The sequence below is a fragment of the Hemitrygon akajei genome, chromosome 5 (assembly GCF_048418815.1).
Source record: "Hemitrygon akajei chromosome 5, sHemAka1.3, whole genome shotgun sequence".
NCBI lineage: Eukaryota > Metazoa > Chordata > Chondrichthyes > Myliobatiformes > Dasyatidae > Hemitrygon > Hemitrygon akajei.
In genome coordinates, this window is record NC_133128.1 from 48,757,425 (window position 1) to 48,780,975 (window position 23,551).

General features: G+C 39.6%; 1 protein-coding gene across 6 annotated transcripts in view; it reads left to right on the plus strand.

Annotated features, from left to right (window-relative positions):
- The window catches only part of dcaf6 (ddb1 and cul4 associated factor 6), a 169,998-nt gene that overhangs the window by 42,066 nt on the left and 104,381 nt on the right, over positions 1-23,551 (plus strand). For 3 of the 6 annotated variants that reach the window (XM_073045489.1, XM_073045487.1, XM_073045488.1), the window contains exons 9-11: positions 8,964-9,086; positions 15,957-16,205; positions 22,139-22,318. In XM_073045489.1, the coding sequence (XP_072901590.1) occupies positions 8,964-9,086; positions 15,957-16,205; positions 22,139-22,318 (552 nt within the window). The remainder of the gene's footprint in view (positions 1-8,963; positions 9,087-15,956; positions 16,206-22,138; positions 22,319-23,551) is intronic. The other 3 variants (XM_073045491.1, XM_073045493.1, XM_073045490.1) reach the window with 2 other exon arrangements.

A 23,551-nucleotide genomic window follows, 5' to 3' on the forward strand; every position in this document is an offset into this window, starting at 1 on the left:
CATTCTTTACATAAATCATGAATAACAATGGTCACAACATTGACTTTTGGGGTACTCTACTAGATACAGGTTTCTAGTCAGAGAATCAACCTTCAACCATCACCCTCTGCTTCTTATCATTGAGTCTATTCTGAATGCACCTCACCACCACCCCCTGAATCCCATGCCACCCTGTCATAAGGGACTTTGTCAAAGGTGTCATTGAAGTCTACGTGGACAGTATTCACTGTCCTACCTTCATCTATATGCTTAGTTACCTCTTTGGAAAAACTCCAAAGGAGCTGTCAGACATGACTTCCCATGCTTGAAACCATGAAAACATTATGGATGTGTTATGTTGGTGCCAGAATGTTTGGCAACACTTGTGGGCTGTTTCCAGCATATCCTCGGGTCGTGTTGTTTGTTAATACAAATGCGCATTTATTTCTATGTTTTGATGTACATGTAATAAATAAATCTGAATCTGATCAGGCCTTGATTGTGCAAGTGATGGTAGATCTTATCCCTCAGAATTCCCTCCAGTAACTTATTTAAAGACAGGCTCTCCATAATTCCCTGGCCTGTCCTTGTGACCATATGGAACAATAGTACAACATTAGCCACCCTCCAATCATCAGTGGCGAACAATGAAGAAAATATCTCTACAATGGCCTTCATGATTTCTTCCCTGGCCTACCATAAGGTCTGGAGAGTGCTCCCTGTCAGGCCTTGGGGATTTGCTCATCTTAGTGTGATTCAAGACTGCGAATATCTCCTTCCTCGTGATACGCATATGAACCAAGACCTCAGCATTTGTCACCCGCACTTCTTTATATCCACGATATTCTCCTTAGCAAACACATAGGAGAATAAACATTAAAAATCTCAGACATCTCCTGTGACTCCACACATAAGTGGCCCTGATGGTTTGTAGGAGGACTTTGTCACTCCCTAGTCACTTTTTAACTGTTAATGTAACTGAAAAACCCCTTGAGATTATCTTTAACCTTGCCTGCCAAATCCATCTCATAGCCTATCTGCACTCCTGATTTTCCTCTTAAGCATGGTATGAAACTCTTTATTTGACAAGGGATTCATTCGTACCCAGCAGCCTAAATGTGATGTATACTTTGTTCTTTTCCTTGACTAGAGCCTTGCTTTCTCTCATCAGCCAGGGTCCTCTGAACTTGGTATCTTTATCTTCATCTTTACAGGAACATGTTGCCCCAGGACTCTTGATATGTCCCTTTTAAAAGTCTCCGATTTGCCAACTCTTTGTTTGCCTTTAAATGACATCTCACAGTGGACCCCAGCTAGATTCTGCCAATGCTCTGAAAGTTGGCCCTGCTCCAGTCCAGGACTTCAACCTTTTCTTTTTTCATAATTATTAATGCTAATAGAATTGTGGTCACTGGAGCCAAAATGCTCTCCAGCTCCCACTTCTTCAGTAACTTGGTCTACTCTGCCGCCTAAGAGGAGGTCCAGTACTGCACCTTCTGAAGTGGGTTTCTCTACATATTGTGTGAGGAAACTGTCGTGGATGCACTGCACAATTTCTGCACCATCTGCCCCTTTGCTCTTTGTTGCCCAGTCAATAGCAGAAAAATTGAAATCTCTGACTAGCACAACCCTAGTATTCCCACAACTTCAAGTAATTTTTCAACACATCTGCTCAAGTTCTTGCTGACTATTGGAGTTGTATAAAGCCCTACCAAGGTCATGAGTCAAACCACTTCACAGGGAGATCAGGACTTGGCCAGAAGGTGTCACTTCAGTGTTGTAAGATTGCAGTGAAAACACGGTCTGGAGAATACTGGGAAATCTATAATTATTGTGTCAACATTGATGAATATTTATCTATTTATTTATTAACATACAGCACAGAGTAGGCCTTCTGGCCCTTCAAGTCGTGCTGCCCAGCAATCCCCCAATATAATCCTAGCCTAATCTTGGGACAATTTGCAATGAGCAATTAACCTACCAACTGGTATGTCTTTGGACTGTGGGAGGAAGCTGGAGCACCTGGAGGAAACCCATGTGGTCATGGGAGAACATACAAACTCCTTGTAGGCAGCGGTGGAAATTGAACCAGAGTCGCTGGTACTGTAAAGCATTGTGCTAACCACTATGTGCTAACCCGTATGTGACTGGCTGCATGGAGGACATTACTGTGAATAAACTACACTGCCAGGTCAAACCAGAAACCATTGCTGACTGCTGAAGTTCATGCACTGCTTTCAGATCAGGGACAGGATGACTCTAAGGTCAGCAAGAGCTGGCTCTCCTGTTCCATCAGGAAGCCAAAGTGTGGGTAATACTGAAAATCCACAAACACCTTTGTGACACCAGCAACACGTGATGCATGTGGTAAGGTGTACAAACTATAACTGATTATAAAACCACTCTGTATTTCAATGACAGCAATACCTCCCTTCCTGATCGGCTGAATGCTTTCTATGCATGATTATGACATTGAGGGAAGCCCCCTCTTTTCCTGAAGAACGGGCACCCTGTCTGGCCGTAGCCGAGATGAGGAGGACCCAGGTCAGGGTAAGCTCACGCAAACCTGCAAGGCCTGTCAACGTACCTGGTCAGGTGCTGAGGGACTGTGCAGTTCAGCTAACTGAGCGCTTAACAGATATGTTTAATATCTCTCTGAAATAGCCCACTGTCCCTACAGGCTTCAAGGCAGCCACCATTATTCTGGTGCACAAGAGAGCAATGGCAGCTTGTCTAAATGATTTTCACCCAGTGGCACTGACTTCAACAGTCATGAAGTGCTTTGAGCAGTTGGTAATAAATCATATAAAATCCCACCTTCCAGTTACATTGGATCCTTTCCAGTTCGCCTAACTTTCAGACTTGTCCACTGATCAAGCTGTAGCCTCAGCCCTACACTCCATCCTGTCCCACCTAGAAAATGATGCCTTGTACGCCAGGATGTTGTTCATTGACTTCTGCTCAGCATTTAACATGACCATCCCTCAGAGACTGGTGGGCAAACTATACTCAGAGGGACTCAACAACATCAACTGGCTGTTGGACGTCTTGACGGGAAGCTTCCAGTCAGTCCAACTTGGCAGTGACATCTCAAGCTCCATTATGCTGAGCACTGGTGCCCTCCAGGGTTGTGAACTCGGTCTGCTGCTGTTCACGTTGCTGAATCATGACTGCACTGCCAGATTCAGCTCAAACAACATCATCGAGTTTGTTGGTTGGCCTCATCTGCAACAATGATAAATTGGCAAACGAGGAATATAAAGGCCTGTCAAATTGAGTGAGAACAGCAACCTGAGTCTCAGAGTGGACAAGACAAGAGATGATTGTGGTCTTCAGCAAGGCACAGGTCAACCGCTCTCTGTTGTACATCAATGGCTCTGCAGTGGAGAGAGGGAAAAGCACAAAGTGCACACATAATGGATGATCTAACCTGAACCTAGAACACTTCCTCACTAGTCAAGAAGACACAGCAGAGTCTGCACTTCCTGTGGAGGCTGAGCCACGCGATGCTCTCCACCTGCCATTCTGACAACTTTCTACAGGAGCACCATCGAGAGTGTCCTGTTTAGCTGCATAATTTTTATGTACAGAAACTGCAAGGCATTGGACCACAAGACCCTACAGAAGACAATAAATACTGGTGAGAAGATCACTGGGGTCTCCCTCACCCATTTGTGATATTTATGGGGAGTATTGCAGGTGAAAGGCCCAAAACATCATTGAGGATCCCTACCACCCATCCTACACCCATCGTTTTGACACACTACCTTTGGGAAGGAGGTACAGAAGCATCAAGACTATGATCACCAGACTGGGTAACAGCTTCTTCCCTCAGGCTGTGAGACTAATGAATACCCTGCCACCACTGAGGTCTGATCATTAGGAAGTTGTTTACTGTACTGTTTACCTGTGCTATTCTTTACTGCATGATATTTTATTAACTTATTAATAGTATATTTTGGTTTATGTGCTATGTGTGGTGTAGGTGCACTGTGGTCTGGAGGAACATTGTTTCACTTAGTTATATATATGTACAGTCAGATGACAAATGTGAACTTGAATATGACCGCCCCCTTCTTATTTCTAAATTCTATCCACATAGCCTCATTAGATGATCCCTCAAGAATTTCCTATCTAAGCTTTACTGTTATGTCCTCCCCTATGTAAAAGAAAACACCACTTCCACTCTTATCTGTTCATAAGTCACACCTAAAGCATCAGTATTCTGGAACATTGAGCTGCCAATCCTATCCTTCTCTCAGCTATGTTTCTGTTGTGACCACAACATCCCAGTTCTAGAGGCAATCCACACCCTCAGTTCATCCACCTTGCCTGTTAGAAGCTACGTGCATTGAAATAGATGCAATTTAAAACAAAAATGCTCTCTGCGCTTTTAGTGTGAGCATAGCAATACTGATTTCTATGCTTTATATTTTTTGATTGTTGCACATATCCCTGTCTTTTCAGTAACTTTGCTCTCTTGAGTCTCACTCCTCTTCCAATCTAGTTTAATCCCTCGCTCACGGTAAAAGCAAATTTTCCTGCTAGGTTGTTGCACCCCTCCCCCCACATCCAGTTCAAGTGCAATCTATCCCTCTTGAAAAGGTCACCTCCATCCCAATTGTCCAAGGACTTGAATCCCTTCTGTACCAGCTCTTCAGGCTTACCTTGTATTCAGCATGCAGCACTGGAAATGATGCAGAGATCACTATCCTCAAGGTCCTCCGTTTTAATTTCTTACCTAATTACTAGGACTTAATTCTGAAACACTTCATCCCTTGTTCTATCTATGTCATTTGTACCAGCATGTACAACGACATCTGGTTGCTTGCTCTCCCCCTCAAGAATTTTCTGCAGCCACTTGGAGGCATCCTTGTCCCTGGCATTCATGAGGCAGCAATACTGTGGCATCACTTAGAACACCACAGAATATCCTGTCTGTCCTCTGCACTATCAAGTTTCCTATCACTATCACCTTGTCTGACAGCACCCTTTCCCTTCAGTCTCAGTTGCAGAGACCTGACTACATTTGTTAGCCCCTGAAAGAACATGCCTCCAGCAATATCCAAAGAGGTATACCTTTTATATACTTGAGTATGACCACCTCAGTGACAGGATCATCTAGGAAGCACTCAGCCTAATTCTGATTGGCTTTTCCTCGACTTAGTGTGTCAAAGACAGGTCTTGTCATTCAACAGCCTAAATATTTCTGTAATATTTTAGTGGCCGAGAGGCTCAAAGGAAATTCAGACAGCGTTCATTGAAGGACTGCTTGACTGTAAGGAGGGCTTAGAGAACAAATATGTTTTCATTTTTGGCAACCATAGGATTATCAGGGAGGGGTCAAGGACAAGAGGGAATGGTCTCAACATCAAGGGACAATTGAGGGGAGAGCAGGAACTGATAAGGCAGAAAGAAGCCACAGCAGCATTGAACTAAAATGTCCCAGCAGTAATGGCAATAAAGGTCTTCAACAACTTCCCATCTCATAGACACACTGTCATCCTGCACTGATCACTTTTCATCTTTTATTGCTGCTGCTTCACGTTTATTGTATTGCTTGTTTTATTATAGTAGAGCTGGTAACATTATACAGCCGTACATGACTATGTATCTCACACTATATTTCAACCTGTGGATCTTCAGTCTATGCTGTACAGTAATACCTTGTGACTGTATGTATTGGATTGTAACTATATGTACTGTGTTTTGCACCTTGGCCCCAGAGGTATGATGTTTTGTTTAGCTCTATACACAAGTGTGGTTGAATGACAATAAACTTGAACTTGTGAAAATCTCTGAAGTAAAAGCAGGACTTCTGAGAGTCTGAAAAGATACATTTGTCCTTTTGAATTTTATAGCAAATTATAAATTGTTCTGCAAGAAATGCACGGCGCAATTCTATCTGTAGGTCCATGTTAATCAAAATATTTAAAACTAGCAGTCATGAAATTAGATGATTTAACATTGTGGTGATAGTACTGCCTACAAATGAGATTCCATTTTCTCTGTTGAGCTCATGCATCATTTTTAATGTAGAATACAAGAGGAAAGAACAACTATAACAGATATACATTCAGGACATGCCGAGTTTGTTCTCTAACTTTAACTTCCAATACTGAAACACATTGGTCCAAATGTTAATAGATCAGGCACCTTGTCTGGAACTACTGTCTGCAGGACCCCTATGCCTATACTTAAAGGGGTCAAATCTGGTCAGCTGATTTTGCTGATTCACCAACTGTTTTCAGGTGGCAAGTTCCACTCCATGTCTCGGCCCTGAATTGCACAGTGAAAAGGTTCTGCTTCTGAATGTCTCTTGACGGTCAATGACAAAAGATGAAGTTTAAGCAAGAATTTTGTATTCTGCCATAGCTGATTTGGATTTTAAAGTTTTTTATGGTTCTAGTATACCGGAATGTTTTAATGACTATTGAAATTGAAGTAAAAATGTGTAATAATTATTAAGCGTTAAAAATTGTTAATTAAAAATACATTAAGGTGGCATGATAGCATAGCAGCTAGCATAACTGTTTCCAGTACCAGTAATCAAGTTTCAATTCCTGCCACTGACTGCAAGTTTATGTGTTCTCCCCATTCTCCAAGTGCTCCTGTTCCCTCCCACAACCAAAGACGCAAGGATTAGTACATTGAAGGCATGCTATGTTGATGCCAGAAGCAGAGCCAACACTTGCTGTGTTGGTCATTGACACAAATGATACATTTCACTATGTTTCAATGTATATCTGACAAATAAAGCTAACCTTTAGAAATAATTCAATGCAATAGACTGGACTACAACACCTCTTAATCTGCAGGCCTAGATTCCCTTTTGGAATCAGTGAGATCAGAGTCCAGTGGCAGGTCTGAAAGGCACTCGGTCTGAGAGATAATATTTATCCTTCTTGCACCACTCCCAACCCCCAAAGCTTGAAATTGGGGATGTGCAGCAAGTGTGAGATCCACTCTGAAACTCCTGTAGAGCCTATTGATGGAACATTGTGTTGGGGTGGGCCCCATCAAATCTTTCATTAAGTCTTATACTCACTGTGTGTGTACGGTATATTAGTTCTGGAATTACTTCAGTTCAAATGGCAAGATGCCAGCCTTTCCTTTAGAACTGCCAGTAAGACTTAGCCTGATAACAAGCTTGTGAAAACACATGGAAAGATTTATGACATGCTCAAGGAGAAATGAATCCAAACGATAAGCATAATATATGTTTAAACTGTCCAGGAATTACCTTATTGGGCAAATGTATCAAAACCGACGGCAGGTCACAATACACACAAAATGCTGGTGGAACGCAGCAGGCCAGGCAGCATCTATAGGAAGAAGCACAGCCAACGTTTCGGGCTGAGACTCGGCCCGAAACGTCGACTGTGCTTCTTCCTATAGATGCTACCTGGCCTGCTGCGTTCCACCAGCATTTTGTGCGTGTTGCTTGAATTTCCAGCATCTGCAGACTTCCTTGTATTTGCAGGTCACTATACTCAGTTTAGGCCCTCAGAAGTCATTTTTCCCTTCCTGCACTGTAGGTATTATATCCTTTTTGTAGGAATATGGCCCTCGAATAAAAACTATAAAGCTTCATTGAAAAAAGACAGAGTTTCCTGTTGCTCGCTGCTTATTATTGCTTGATTAGAGTAGTTAGTTTTCCCCATAATTTCTGCTGCAATTGAATTAAGGAGACTTTTTTTTTTGGAAAGTGGAGTGAAAGCCATGTTCTCAACATTGGTTGGAAGCATTGCTGGAGACTTGAACATGGCTTTGAGACATCTGATCATACGAACTTTACGAACTAGGGAAATTACCTTGAATACAGGAGACATTGCAGATGCTGCAAATCTTGAGCAACATGCAAAATGGTGGAGGATCCCAGTAAGTCAGGCAGCACCAATGGAGGGGAATAAATTGTCAAAATTTTGAGCCAAGGGACAGGTCTCAGCCCATAATATCAACTGTTTATTCCCATCCATAGATGCTGCCTGTCTTGGAATACTTTTATATTTGTTGTACAATGAGTTCCAAGAATGAGCAAGGGAGGAGGATAAAAAAAGAAACTATTTTCCCCCCCCCCACCTCTCTTACATACCCAGAGACTTGCAAGGATGATGTCAGTCGTCATGCTAAACACAATTTAAGTCTTATTTGAAAGTAATTGCTACTCAGTGTGAACCATGCGGTGGAAGTTTGGTCTCAGGTATAGAGTTAAGCCCTGAACCAGTGTTTTTATTAAAAGGATTAGTAATTACAAAGGAGGGACATTAATTACTCATTACAATCACTTTTGCAGATATTTCTAGCTGCAAGGTTTGGAGCATCCTGTATGTATTGGAGTGAAACCATTTGCTTGTGGGTGCTTTAGCTATGGACCCTTCTGAGGAGAGATACTGACTTATTTTGTTAAGTATTCAGGGATGCCAGCCACTGCTACATCAGCACAACATTGCTAAGCATACTGAAAAATATTGCATTCCCTAAACTGGTGTGTGCTTGATCAATGCTAATGTCTTAAATTGTTTTAACAAAGCAGAATCAAACAATACACAATTGATAAATAATGATATTATTCAATTCAGTTAAGTGCCCTATTCATGTGACAACTTACACTTTTCCTTGAATAGGAGCAAACAGCCTAGGTTAAGATGTGGATCTCCCCAGAAGCCTAGCAAAATTTGCTTTTATTACTTGTTCACAAGCTGCCTTGGGATGTGTGTTTGTAAGATCTGATACCATTTATGATTGCTGTTCTGCAAGGTGGCAACAGTAGTGTTGGGAACTATGCAGCTGGTCTTCAGCTCGTTCTTGTTGCTGTGTGCGATTACATACTTGATTCTGATCAATTTTTCTTTTTTTTTGAGGAAGTTGCAATTTGGCACTAGTTCCAAATGTACTGGTGTCTAGCAAACCAAAAATGGATAAAACCAACTTCATATCCTTAAGAAGAAAATACCCACAAATATTTTTCGTCAATATTTCAGGAGAACAAAGCCCTAATGTGTCACTCATGCAACGCATGTCAGATATGTTATCCAGATGGTTTGAAGAAGCTAGTGAAAATGCCCAAAGCAACTTGAGAGGAAGGGGAAGATCAAGATCCCGAGGTACATCGCCATAGTCACTAAATACGTGTATGTACATTATTGTGCATTGCTGCTAACTATATCATTGAAAAGCAGCCATTTACCGGAGTATATTATTATGAACTGTTATCTCATTTTGTCATTATAGATTTTCTTCAAGTTTTTTTTCATGCTGTAAGAGCTTAAACAAAAATCAGAAAGGAAAATTTTCTAATGGCCAAAATAAAATAACTAAACATTGGAATGAAATAGCTCTGAAAAGATCATTGCTTTGACTATCTCAGGGATAATCGTGGAATTAAACACTCAAAGACTGCAGAAGATAATCATCCTGCTCCTCAAACAATGTAATTGCATAATAAGGATAGAAAGAAGATATTAAAACATTATAGATGTGATGATATAAACATTCTCAAAGAGAAACATTTTATTTTTTGTCATTTGTGAAGTATTTAAAACACTCTTAGTTGTTTATACTGATAGCTGTGAAGAATTTGTAAAAGAGTGGAAATGGGTACTCACATCTAAATGAAATTAAGGTGGTTAATTTCTGGGGTTTAAGAAATCTCATTTCACATAACATTTTTTTGCAAGTTATAATTTGTACTGAGATGTGGTACAATTAAAAGTCCATTTTAGTTTTATCCTCATTTTCACTGGATCTCATCTTCAATGAAGATAATCAAACAATTATTATCTCTTGTGATTATGTATTGTAGTTTCTGTAACATAGTAAAATAGACTTGCCTAATTTACAGATGCTTATTTAGAAAATAAAAAGACAGAGGAAATAGCAGTATAATTGCCAAAACATTTGCTTCAGGATGGGAGAGGTGTAAAGACAGGTAGTGGGCATCAGGAAGAAAGTTAAATGTAGGTCCTGGCTAGGTAAAGCCACAGATATTATAGATGCCAGTAGTGAGATAAGGGAGAGGGATGCAGAAATGGTCTGATTTGGAGAGTACAAGACAGAGGAGATGAAAGGGAAGGATAAGGCCACAGAGTATGAATTTTAAATTTGAAACATCAACATCAATCTAGACAAAGATGAGGGTTATGAGAGGTTATGTTGAATGTTTAAGAGATGATGGAATATCTTTTCTGTATGAATTTTTTGTTATTGTTTAAAATAATGCAGTACATGAAGCTTTTAGTGCAAGTGAAAATTTTAACTTAAGAATTTTGGTTTTGATGATTGTATGTAATATCTGAATTTTGGATGTTGTTAGGGATTTTATAGCATCATATGTTCCTACAGACTGTTCTCCCTAAGTAATTGAGCCATACATTGTCATCTCAGGAAATCAGTAGAACAGTCTATCAGGCATTACCACAGTAGTGCCAGAAACTCAGCTGAGACTTACTATTCAACGGTTGCTGAAACATTTTCAATCAGGCCCTTGAAAACTTGAGCATCAAGATGGGGATACTAACGTGAGTTACAGTAGCCTTCCACCTGTTTTCTGAAGCCATCAGATGAGCTCCTTGTGGAATATTACTCAAGAAAAATAATATGGTTGATTATTTGTGTATTAAATAAATTAGCAAAATTGAAATTAATTTTTGCATACTTAGTGACTTAGTAACCATATAAGGCAAGTTTGGCAGTATATCATCAATATGAATGTTGTTTGAATGATTTCAATGCTCTTCAGTAGAGCACTAAAACTGAGGCAAAGGATATAACAAGATCTTTAAATGTTAATGGTCTTTATGTGACTTTAAGTTATAGGATAGTAAGTTGCTTTGTGTGTTCTTTTAAATTTTTATAGGATCCCAGGTGTGTCACTTGTGTCACTCCTCATCTCTGTTTACTGTCTCTCTTAGCCTCCTAGCTGCAGTCACCTTTGTATTACCAGATTGTACAGAATTCACTGTTCAGAATATTCTGGTGCACTTTGGGCTACATTGCAGATAGCTCTCTAATTGACCAAGCTTCCATAAAATGAAAATATGATTTCACGAGCTAATCAAGCTTAATGTTGTAGATAATTACATTATGAGGTATGTATGCAGTGTATTTCTCTTGTTCATTAAGTCATTCTTTGACATTTTTCTGATAGATGTGTTTTGCAAGATGATTGAGTTGTGGTAGATGCCAAAAAAAAACTTGGTACAGAATTATGATTGTGCAGTAGATGGAAATTGATGGAAGAAAAGTCCTCATTGTCAAATGACTTGGAAGTTACAGGGGTAGGGTTTATAATGTGCCTAAGCTAATGGAGGCTTGTCATGCTTTCATATCTCAATGTTCTCTAATTCTAGCTGTTGTCATCCACAGGGAAAAGTAATTTGACCTGACCATGAAATTACACTGGGAGAAAGAGGCCACCCCAACAGTTATGATGGTAATAACTGATGACTAACGTCAATGTATGATCCCCTAAATTAGTAATCATTAGGACCAATTGCAGCAAGTTGCCTTGATCACCTATAGTTTGTCTGATGAAGCACAGTATTTTGACCCATTGCTCCTCAGTGGTGACTCTCTTCTGACTCTCCCAGTTTTTGTTTTGCTGATTCATTCAATCTGGGCATTGCTGTAAAATTCAATATTCTTTGCTGTTCCTGATTGTTCTTGAAGGTGGCCAAAAATGGCTCCTTTAAACTGCTTCCATTTGGTGAAGGGACTCTCATACTGCAGTCAGGGAAGGAATTTCCAAGAACTGGACACAGTATTGAAGAAGAAACAGCAATACATTTCTAATGAAGGATGATGGAAGGAGGCAGGCAGCGCAGTATTTCTAGCATCTAAAAGCATTATCTTTCTTGGTAGGAGAAGTTTCAGGTTTAGGATATGCAGTGGAAATGGACAAGTTGAATAAATGGAGTACATATTAAAAATTATCTACTGTGTGGTAGAGGTGGAGGGTGGGTGGTTGATGGGGTCCCAATCAAACAGTATGATTTTTTTCTTGGGTGCTGTTGAGATGCTTGATAGACGTCAGAGGTGCACTCATCTGGGGAGTGCAGGTTATTACATCCCACCCTTGGAGTTTGCTTTGCAGATGTTGGAAATTATTTAGGAAGTCAGGACTAGTCACCCACAAGATATCTAGTATCTGACCCGCAATTTTAGCCACAGTGCTCCTATCGCTGGTCCTGTTGAATTTCTGTTCAGTGATATCTTCTAGGTTGCTTATGGCAGGAAATTTGGCAAGAGCATTGACACCGAACTTTAAAGTTGTAAAGTTGGACTATCTCTTGTTAGATATGGTCTTTGCCTGGTATTTTAGCAGTTCCAATATTATCCACCATTTACCAATGTAATAGCTGGAATGATTGACCTCCAAAAACATAACTACCATCTATTGTATTGTAGTGTTATGCCCTTGATGCTGTTTTGAACGATGTCCTCACTTTGAACGGACATGTCTGCGGCTTCACACGATGGTGCTGCTGCAGCTACTGTTCTTCCAGATGTGCCCTTCATCCCAAATGAAGTAGTTAAAAAATTACTAATGGCAAGTAGTCAGAATGAGCAAGTCAGAAATAAAACTAGAAGTAATCATACAGAAAATCAGAATCAGAATCGGGTTTATCCAGCATGTGTCATGAAATTTGTTAACTTAGCAGCAGCAGTTCAATACCATACATAATATAGAAGAAGAAAATTTTTTTTAAAAAAAAATTAAAATAACAAACAAACAAATAAATAAATAAATTACATTATACTTATAATGAATAGATTAAAAATCGTGCAAAAACAGAAATAATATATATTTAAAAAGTGAAGTAGCGTTCACAGGATCAATGTCCATTCAGGAATCGGATGGCAGAGGGGAAGAAGCTGTTTCTGAATTGCTGAGTGTGTACCTTCAGGCTTCTGTATCTCCTACCTGATGGTTGCAGTGAGAAAAGGGCATGCCCTGGGTGTTGGGGGTCCTTAATAATGTACACTGCCTGTCTGAGACACCGCTCCTTGATGATGTCCTGGGTACTTTGTAGGCTGGTACCCAAGATGGAGCCGACTAAATTTACAACCCTTTGCAGCTTTTATCAGCCCTGTGCAGTAGGCCCCACCCCATACCAGACGGCAATGCAGCCTGTCAGAATGATCTCCACGGTATATCTATAGAAGTTTTTGAGTGTTTTTGTTAACATACCAAATCTCTTCAAACTCCTAATGAAGTATAGTCACTATCTTACCTTCTTTGTAGCAACATCGATACGTTGGGAACAGGTTAGGTCCTCAGAGATCTTGACACCCAGGAACTTGAAACTGCTCATTTTCTCCATTTCTGATCCCTCTGTGAGGATTGGTATGTGTTCCTTCATCTTGCCCATCCTGAAGTCCACAATCAGCTCAGTGCAAGGTTGTTACTGTGACACCACTCCACTAGTTGGTATATCTTACTCCTGTATGCCCTCTCGTCTCCATCTGAGATTCTACCACCAATGGTTGTATCATTAGTAATTTTATAGATGGTATTTGAGCTATGCCTAGACACACAGTCATATGTATAGAGAGAGTAGAGCAGTAGGCTAAGCACACACCCCTGAGGTGCACCAGTGTTGATCGTCAGCGAGGAGGAGATATTATCACCAATCTGCACAGATTGTGGTCTTCTGGTTAGGAAGTTGAGGATCCAATTGCGGTACAGAGGCCAAGGTTCTGTAACTTCTCAATCATGACTGTGGGATTGATGGTGTTAAATGCTGACGTAGGTGTTTGTGTTGTCCAGGTGGTCTAAGGCCAAGTGAAGAGCCATTTAGATAGTGTCTGCCGTTGACTATTGTGGCGATAGGCAAATTGCAGTAGGTCCAGGGCCTTGCTGAGGCAGGAGTTCAGTCTAGTCATGACCAACCTCTCAATCTCAAAGCATTTCATCATTGTCGATGTGAGTGCTACCAGGCGATAGTCATTAAGGCAGCTCACATTATTCTCCTTAGGCACTGGTATAATTGTTGCCTTTTTGAAGCAAGTGGGAACTTTCACTTATAGCAATGAGAGGTTGAAAATGTCCTTGAATATTCCCACCAGTTGGTTGGCACAGGTTTTCAGAGCCTTACCAGTTACTCCATCAGGACTTTCCGCCTTGCAAAGGGTCACCCTCTTTAAAGACAGCTGAACATCGGTCTCTGAGACAGAGGTCACAGGGTCACCGGGTGCAGCAGGGATCTTCACAGCTGTAGTTATATTCTCCCTTTCAAATTATTCTCTCTTTTAATTACTCAATAAAGCCTTTTAATATACTGAATCATGTACTTGCAGTTGTATGTCCTTTTTAAATAGTGCTCATTAAGACACTCATTTTTTGCAATCAGTTCCATGAAACATTGTTATTCATTAAGTGCAGATCTGATATCATGGTTACATTGCACCAGGGCTGTAAGTACTTCTTTGAACCCAGTATCTGTTTATTATTTGAGTCACCTGCATGCTCTTTGGAGCTACGTTTTGATACCAGAACCAGCTCTCAAGTTTAAAATTGTGATTGATAGGTGCTAACAACATTGGGGCAGTATGTCATTCTTTATTCTCCATGTGCAGCCATTTTGTTTGTACCCTATGAATTTAACGCTAAGAAATAAAAGGTAAATACTTAAAAAGCTATCCTAATGAATTAATTGCAAACTCTCTGAGATTAAGAAGCGTATTTAATGCCTGATTGAACAGATACCAAAACTACACATATCACTGTAAAGCTGCCACAAATAATATTTTATCTAATTTACTTTTCATCTGTTTTCCAAAACCAGATCTCAGCAATGACAGGACTCTTGTAACTCTAATATATTTGTTATTGTCAAAGTCAAATATGTGGAAATCTTCCTCCAAAAAATCTTCCTTTGAACTGGAGGCCCATGACTGCCTTGGGCTCATTGTTGCTTGTCATCTTTATCAACAATTTGGATAAGAAAATTCAAGATACGATTAGTAAGTTTGCAGATGTCACTAAATTGGTAGTATTGTGGATAGTAAAGATTGTTACCAGAAATTACAGGGGAACTTGATCAGCTGAGAAAGTAGGTCAATGAATGGCCAATGGAGCTTAATTCTGATAAGATTAGAGGTTTGGATAAGTTTCTGAATTTAGAAAGTCAAGTGTTGTAGAGCAGAGGAGCTTTGGAGTTCAAGTATGTGGTTCCCAGAAAGGGAACTGGTTGCAGGGTGGTGAAGATGGGTTTGGGTGGATTGGCTTTTATGAGCCAAGACATTGAATGCAAAATTGGGAGGTCGTGGTGTGGTTGTGCAAGATGTGACAAAGGCCATACTTGGAGTTCTGTGATCATTTTTTCACCCAGCTCTTGGAAGGATGTGATTGAGTTAGAAATGGTTCAGAATAGGTTTATGAGGATGTTGCCACTCCTTAATTTATGGAATTATAGAGAGAGGTTAAACAGGTTAGAACTAGTGTAGGAGTATAAAATCCCGAGGGGCCTAAATAAAGTGAATGCACTCAGTCTTTTTTTTTCCGGAGTTGGAGAATCAAGAACTAAAGAGCTTAGGTTTAAAATGAGATGGTGAAATTTAGTAGGAACTTGAGGGACAACTTCCTTTTACACAATGGATGGTATATATGTGAAATGGGCTACTAGAAGAAGTGGTTGGACAAGTACATGAAATATTTACAAGCTTGTAGGGTAAGTGCTGGCAGATAGGACAAGCTTGGATGGGCACCTTGATCAACATGGACCAGTTGGGCCAAAGAGCCTGTTTCTTTGCTGTATGGCTCTAAGTGTAATATATTAGATTTTCAATTTATGAAAATTTAATCTACCTCATGCACAGTCAGAAGTGATCAATTATTGTACATTAGTATAATCAACATTCAACATTTTATTTTACCTTTGAAAATATAACTTTTTGCTTCATAATAGGAGGTACGGTATTGGTTAAGATTATAGTTTGAATTGAAAGAAATGAGGTATACCTTCTTATTGCAGGAAACACTGGTAGGTCAGAAACATCAGACTCAAACATACCAGCTGCTCAAGAAGGAACTGGCGAAGGTACTATGGAGGTAGATTCTCCAGCTGACCAGCTGCCACAATCTTCATCATCATCTACAGCTTCAGCTCAGGCTCCATCAACATCATCTTCCACTGCTGGCTCTTGTTCTACTTCTCTCCTGTCTTCGCCTGACAGTGAACACAAGCGCCCACCTCCATCAACAGACAACCCTCCACAATCAGGTAAGAAAATACTGTGCCTGTAAATGCTCAATATAATTTGGATCACATTTAATTGAAATTCAATCTTTTTTCCAAGAATTTTATATGTGAAATTTTAGCTTTAATTTACATTGGCTTCCCTCATAACATTCTGTAAAAATGAACTAATAATATTTGAGAAAGGAAAGGTGCCTTAATCCTTCAGTGGCATTGGATTCCTGTTTGTATTTGGTTCAATGAATAGGATTCAGATTACATTTCAAATCAAGCCCTCAAAGTGCAAAATATTGGAATAAATTGGTGATTCCTTTATGACTAAATATTTGGGTCAACTTATCAAGAAAGGCTTAAGGTTGGGGTAATTTGAAATGAAATTATATATCATTTTTTTAAATTACTTTGTAAAAGTAATGAAGTTCTACATTGGTACATTATAGTGATTCTCAATTAGATGGTTAGCAATTACTGTTGTGAATAATGTGTTACTTCAACCTGCTGAGTGAGGGGCATAAGGGAATTTATTGTGGTTTCATGTTTCATATCAATTTAGTTAAAGATATTGGATATCAAGAAAATAAGAAGCACTTTCTGAAAAATAATCAAAATGCTTATTTGCTTTCCTTTGATCAGTAGCCCACAGAACAGATTAATTAGTTGCAGATCACAGAATCAAGCTTATGTTTTCCTGACATCAAATTTCATCCTTTTAACAGACTGGATACAACAGACTGTCTCTCTTCACAATTCCCTTTCTCTTGGAATTAGGGGGAAATTTGGTCTGTAATATGAGACTGGATGCTGCAAAGGTTACATTGAGAAAAATCAATGCCTCTGGAACACAGCTCTGACAATTCACCTCCTGTTTTAATAAAATTAGGACGTATCTTGTTGGTAGATTTGTAGTTTAGGACTTTACTGAGGTGGGAGCTCCTGATTTAACTGTGTTTGCAGGTGCGTTGGACAGCTATGGAGAGAAGATGTGCGTTCATAACTTTACTTATAGGCTGGGAGTGGCTGAAGTGCTTTCCAGGCCCTGCCTTCACTCACAGTCCCGCTCCCCTTACCTGAGATCCCCTTACCTGAGGTATGTGAATCAGACCTCAACTTTCCCTTCAGTGGAGTTGCTAATCAAATTTGTACAGACTTGTGAACTTCCAATTAACCAGTGCTATGAATCGCATTAACATAGTCGGTAAGCCAGATTGGAATAAAGATGCACTCCACACCATGCAAGGAATCCTAGACTTCTGTGTTTCCTCTGAGCAAGCTTCCCTTCCATCAACTCTGTCACCCTCTCCTCTCAGTCACTCCCATAAAAAACCTGATTGTTGACTAATACAATAGTCATTTTAAAAGGAATAATTTTTGGCCAGAAGAGCAGCATCAATCTATGATATGTAAAATAATGTGAAAGACTTATTGGATTAATGATATGTCATATTCACAAGGATTTTGCTGATAACTGTAAACTGGTGATTAGTTTAAAAAGTTAAATGCATGTGAATCTAGATAAAATGCCAATTAAATATAATAGAATTAATATAAATTGTTTTTTTTCTCATAATGAAATCCTTCCATGCATTGAATATATGCTATAATCTGTTTTGGAGCTTGTGGTTATAGAATTTTGAGTATTTCTAAACTAAAAGATGTTTTTGAAAATGTAATATGGCACATCTCTCTGCTGGCTTACTGATTGATAACTGTTGTATTATTTTAAATATCTTTGAGAAAGCTTCTTTCTACTACTTTAGGTTTTGCATAATGCTTATAGGGTAATAAACCTAAATCTTAATTTTCTGCACTGTATGCTAATTTTGGTATTGTCTACATCACTTATATAAAAATATTCCCTCTACCTAGCTAGTTCTAATTGTAATTATGGACTGTGTATGCATGCTTAGTGTGTCTTTTATACCCATTCCTCTTCCTTGGCATAATATGTGTAGTATGTCTTCTACTTCCTATATTTGCATATTTACCCCTTGTAATCAGAGGAAGAAAGGTCTGATGGCAGCTGCCTTTGTGGAGGGGTGTATTCTGGTACTTGTTTTGCACTGGTAGGAGGCTCTACTTCTGTAGATATAGATGAGAAAATGGTAGCTGGCAGTAGATGGTTATCAAATCAAATCTAAACCAAATCAAGTTTAATTATCATTCAACCATACATGGATACAACTGAACAAGACAGCATTCCTATGAGCCCAAGATACAAAACATACACACCACATTCAAAATAGCAAGAAAAAACCATAGACACACAAGGAAACACATACAGTACACAGTCCAAGACCCTGAGCGACATGTCCCGCAAATTTATGGCACAGTTGCCTGCAATCTAGCCTGCCATTCCACTGAATGAACACTGGAGGGCAGCACTGACAGTAGAGGCCAGTCCCCAACTGAGCATGAATGGCATGCTACATACCTCTGAGGTCTCCTCACCTGGACTACAGTAGCAGGCAAGCTCGCATCTTGAGGCCTCATCCTGTGCTACAATTGAGGCTATGCTGCTCATGCCACCAAACAAAGGAAACAGACCTGTGGCATCTTATATTATCAATCAACACACACAAAGTGCTGGTGGAACACAGCAGGCCAGGCAGCATCTATAAGGAGAAACACTGTTGACGTTTCGGGCAGAGACCCTTCATCAGGACTAACTGAAGGGAAAGATGCTAAGAGATTTGAAAGTATTGGGGGGAGGGGGAAATGCAAAATGATAGGAGAAGACCGGAGGGGGTGGGATGAAGCTAAGAGCTGGAAAGCTGATTGGCGAAAGTGATACAGAGCTGGAGAAGGGAAAGGATCATGGGACGGGAGGCCTCGGGAGAAAGAAAGGGGGAGGGGGAGCACCAGAGGGAGATGGAGAACAGGCAGAGTGATGGGCAGAGAGAGAGAAAAAAACAAACAACAAAATATGTCAGGGATGGGGTAAGAAGGGGAGGAGAGGCATTAACAGAAATTAGAGAAGTCAATGTTCATGCCATCAGGTTGGAAGCTACCCAGCCGGTACATAAGGTGTTGTTCCTCCAACCTGAGTGTGGCTTCATCTTGATAGTAGAGGAGGCCATGGATAGACATATCAGAATGGGAATGGGACGTGAAATTAAAATATGTGGCCACTGGGAGATCATGCTTTCTCTGGCGGACAGAGCGTAGGTGTTCAGCGAAACGGTCTCCCAGTCTGCGTTGGGTCTCATCAATATATAAAAGGCCACACCAGGAGCACCGAATGCAGTATACCACACCAGCCGACTCACAGGTGAATTGTCGCCTCACCTGGAAGGACTGTCTGGGGCCCTGAACGGTGGTGAGGGAGGAAGTGTAAGGGCAGGTGTAGCACTTGTTCCGCTTTCAAGGATAAATGCCAGGAGAGAGATCGGTGCAGGGATGGGGGGGGGGGGGGGGGATGAGTGGACAAGGGAGTTGCGTAGGGAGTGATCCCTGTGGAAAACAGAAAGAGCTTTTTCAGCTTTTTAAGACCTTTCCGGCTCTTAGCTTCATCCCACCCCCTCCGGTCTTCTCCTATCATTTTGCATTTCCCCCTCCCCCCACTACTTTCAAATCTCTTAGTAGCTTTCCCTTCAGTTAGTCCTGATAAAGGGTCTCGGCCTGAAACGTCCACAGTGCTTCTCCTTATAGATGCTGCTTGGTCTGCTGTGTTCCACCAGCATTTTGTGTGTGTTGTTTGAATTTCCAGCATCTGCAGATTTCCTCGTGTTTACTCTTTATATTATCAATGTCCATCGGTATTTTGTGATCGCAAGAGAAACTTCCAAGTCAATCACCCATTTATACACTGCATGCCACTTTTGCGCACCAACTCCGATGCCTTAAAGTAATGGGTAGCAACATAGTCTGCACCCAGATCAGCACTTCCAAACCCGATCTGCCTCCTGCCGCTGGCAGGCTCCTCCCTCTCTAGCCCTCAGGCCAACTCCTCCGAACATCAAGCAGCTCATTGATGCAGTAGACCTGCTGTACCCATAGTACCTGTATAATTGATGCTATGTAATCAGAGAAAGCCAACAGTTTATTTTCAGATTTAAGAATGTATTCAACAGTGTTTGCAGGCAGCCAAGTTAACTAATTTGTACGATAACTTGTCATATCTGCATATTGTCAACCTTGCTTTAGATATACTTTGGCCAAACTGAAAAAGGCACAGAACAATTAAACTAAAAATACAGAGATCATCCAGATGGACGTTGTAGTTAATTTCCAAGTTCCTGGACCCTTTTGATTAATTACTCCTAGAATCCATGTTCAGAAAAGCATATTACAAAACAGAAAGTTGTTCTTGCAGAAGCTATTGTCATAATTCACCATAAGTCTTTAAATTTTGGAAAGTTCAGCTTGGAAAGTTGCAAATAGTATTCCATTACTTTAAAGTGTGGGGGGAAGAGGAAACCTCGTAATTATACACAATTTTTCATCATTTGTGGTGGAGTTATTGGATTCCATTACAGAGAGCAGTGTTGAAGCTCCTGACAGTATAAGTTGATCAAAAAGATTTATAGATTTATGACAGCCATGTTATTTCTCATTGCTGCAGTTCAGTTTTCTAAAATCAGTACTGTGTCAGATGTGGTGTGTTTGTGGATGGTATCTATATAAATTTAAAAAAAGGGTCAATGGAAGTGATTACCAAAAAAAGTACATGTACATACATGGAAAAAGGCTGTGGAGATGAGATGGTGTGGTAGAACATAATGAGGGATATGTCCAGAGGTCTGTACTGAAGACTCACCGAAGTGTGCAGGTTACACCTAAATTGGGGAGCATGGTGAATTATCTGAATAAGAGCAAGAAATTTAAAACAAGCAAAGGTTAATGAAGCTTAACTTGAGGAACTGCAAGTATTCCACTTGTGATTTGAGAACAACGATTTGAAAGGCAATTTTAACTGGTGAGGAATTATCTGAAAGTTTCTGAGGCTTATGTCAAATAAGTCTGTGATTTTGAATGCTCAGTTTAAGAATTTTAATGACAAGGACTGAGGCAAGATATACATAGGTTGTTAATGAAGATGGAGTTAGATGGTATTTACGTAGAAGGTATAACAGCTCATCTTGAAGTTAAATTTGGTTTCAGTCATAGACAATAATTAGGATAATGAATATGGTCAGTGATTGGGAAGCAGTTTTGTGACGGGGATTGAAATCAATAGATTTGAAATATGTAACATGTAGTTGGAGGATATTTATGGCTATTCAGTACAGGATGTTGGGTGACCAAGCAGCTTGACAAGTCAAGATATGATACAGAAATGATATAAGTTTGTTATGATATATATTGGTTTATTGTTGTCACATGTGCCAAGATACAGTGAAAAGCTTGTCTTGCATACTGTTTATACAGATCAAATCATTGAGTGCATTGTGCATTGAGTGAAAACAGTGCATTGAGCTGAAATAAAGTATAACAATGCAGAATAAAACATAAAAGCTACTGAAAAATTACAGTGCAGTTAAATGATAAAGTGCAAGATCATAACGAGGTAGATTGTGAGGCCAAGGATCCATCTTAGCATCTAAGAGGTCCATTCATAGTGCATAGATCAGCTAGTGGATTGCATTTTCCAATGATTAGTTAAATCTTACTAGAAACTCCCACCAGATTACTTAAAGACACTGACTAATTTCTTGCTAGATTTGGAAAATTAGAATGGTTAATATTTTGGCAAGATACATCTTTATTTGTCCTCCTTTTGTAAGCATCAGCTGTCAAACTTTGTTACCTTTTTACATCACCATTCAGTAGGCATCAATTTATTTCAAGTTTCACATATAATTCACAATTGAGGGTCACTGATATTCTTTCTAATCTTTGCCTTTTTACTATAAATGTTTAAATACCAATGAACTGTTTGTTTTTCCTTTTTGTTTTGACATTTTCTTGCATCTAATTTTCCTTTTACTTCTGTCATTAACTGTTTCTGTCTGTGTCAGAACTAAGAGCTCAGTCCAGTCGATCATCTGGGGTAAGTTTAGTCGGTAAACGACTACAGCAACTGAGACTTTTGAAGGCTGAACAACAGAAACAGCAGGATCTGGCAAAGAAGTCTTCATCACAATCTGCCACTGACCATTTCACCCATGAAGGCTCCTCACTGCATCCTAATATTTCAGGTTGCTGTTTGCTTTAAAATTTATGCTAGAAACTAGACATTGATTTCCTGATTTTGCTTCCTATTTATGCTAATTAAATTAGTTCTGTAGAAATGCCATTTAATGTGCTAAGCTTTTTAGCAATAATAAACATGAAGAAATGGGTAAGAATGGAAATAATCAGAGATGACACTGACAAAATACATAAATGTGTTGTGTCATTTCAAAATAATTAAATTTTTATCTTATATGCAGTTAAATTCAAATTTTCTGTTTTTTTCCCTTGCTGGGTAAAATGATCCATAGTGTATAATTAGTATAAAATAAATATTATTTGATTTTTTTTAAAGCATAAAGCAATAGTTCCCTCCTTTCAGTAACTGTTCCTGATGTATGCATATTGGAGTTGTGGTCTAAGAAAGATGCAGTATTTTTAATGGGAAGGTATGCTTATTTTGTTTGGTATTGTAACCAATATACTTTATTGTACATCTGAATTGCAATAGGATGAATTTTGGTATGAAGAGAATCTACGTTTTAACAATCTGCTTAATGTAGAAAGGAACTTAGCCTAATTTCACTGTTACCACATTAATAGAGGTACAGAGATAGAATATTTTAAAGTTTACAGCTAAACGTTCTATTGATAAATCCTGGCCTGCTACTGAGAACTGAGAAGTGAAATATGCAGCATTAAAAACTCATAGCTTCCTTCAGGAATTGATTTTGCTATTTTTGTGTCAACTTTAAATACAAGAACCTTTGTTGATTTCCTGGCAAGAACACAGCAAACAATCTGATTGGTGTAATATCTTGAGTGTAACTGCACACCAGAGTTAATTTTCTGTTTGTGAATGTGCCAAACCTTGCCCCAATGCAACTGCTTGGCAATTAAGTTTGTACTAAAGGAGCTTCTCACTGGGATCACATTAGAGCAGTTCCCTCGTAAATCACTCCAGCTTGTTCTGATCCAAAAGGAAACTATAGTGACATTTAGGAAATGTACTCTGCTTATCCTCTTGTAACATGGGCTGCTCCATCTAGTGTATGTTCAAGTTCAATTGTTTGCTGTTAGGGTGAGAACAATCCCCCTCATCCATTTTAACTATTGTGCACATAATTTTCCTTGCCACAGAGACTCAGTTTTATTTTAATTTATACACTTCTCAGTATCTAGGCTATTTTGGGCAGATTTTCTTCGCTAGTTTAGCCACTTTGTTGGGTTCCAATATCTTATTCTATATTAAATGCAGT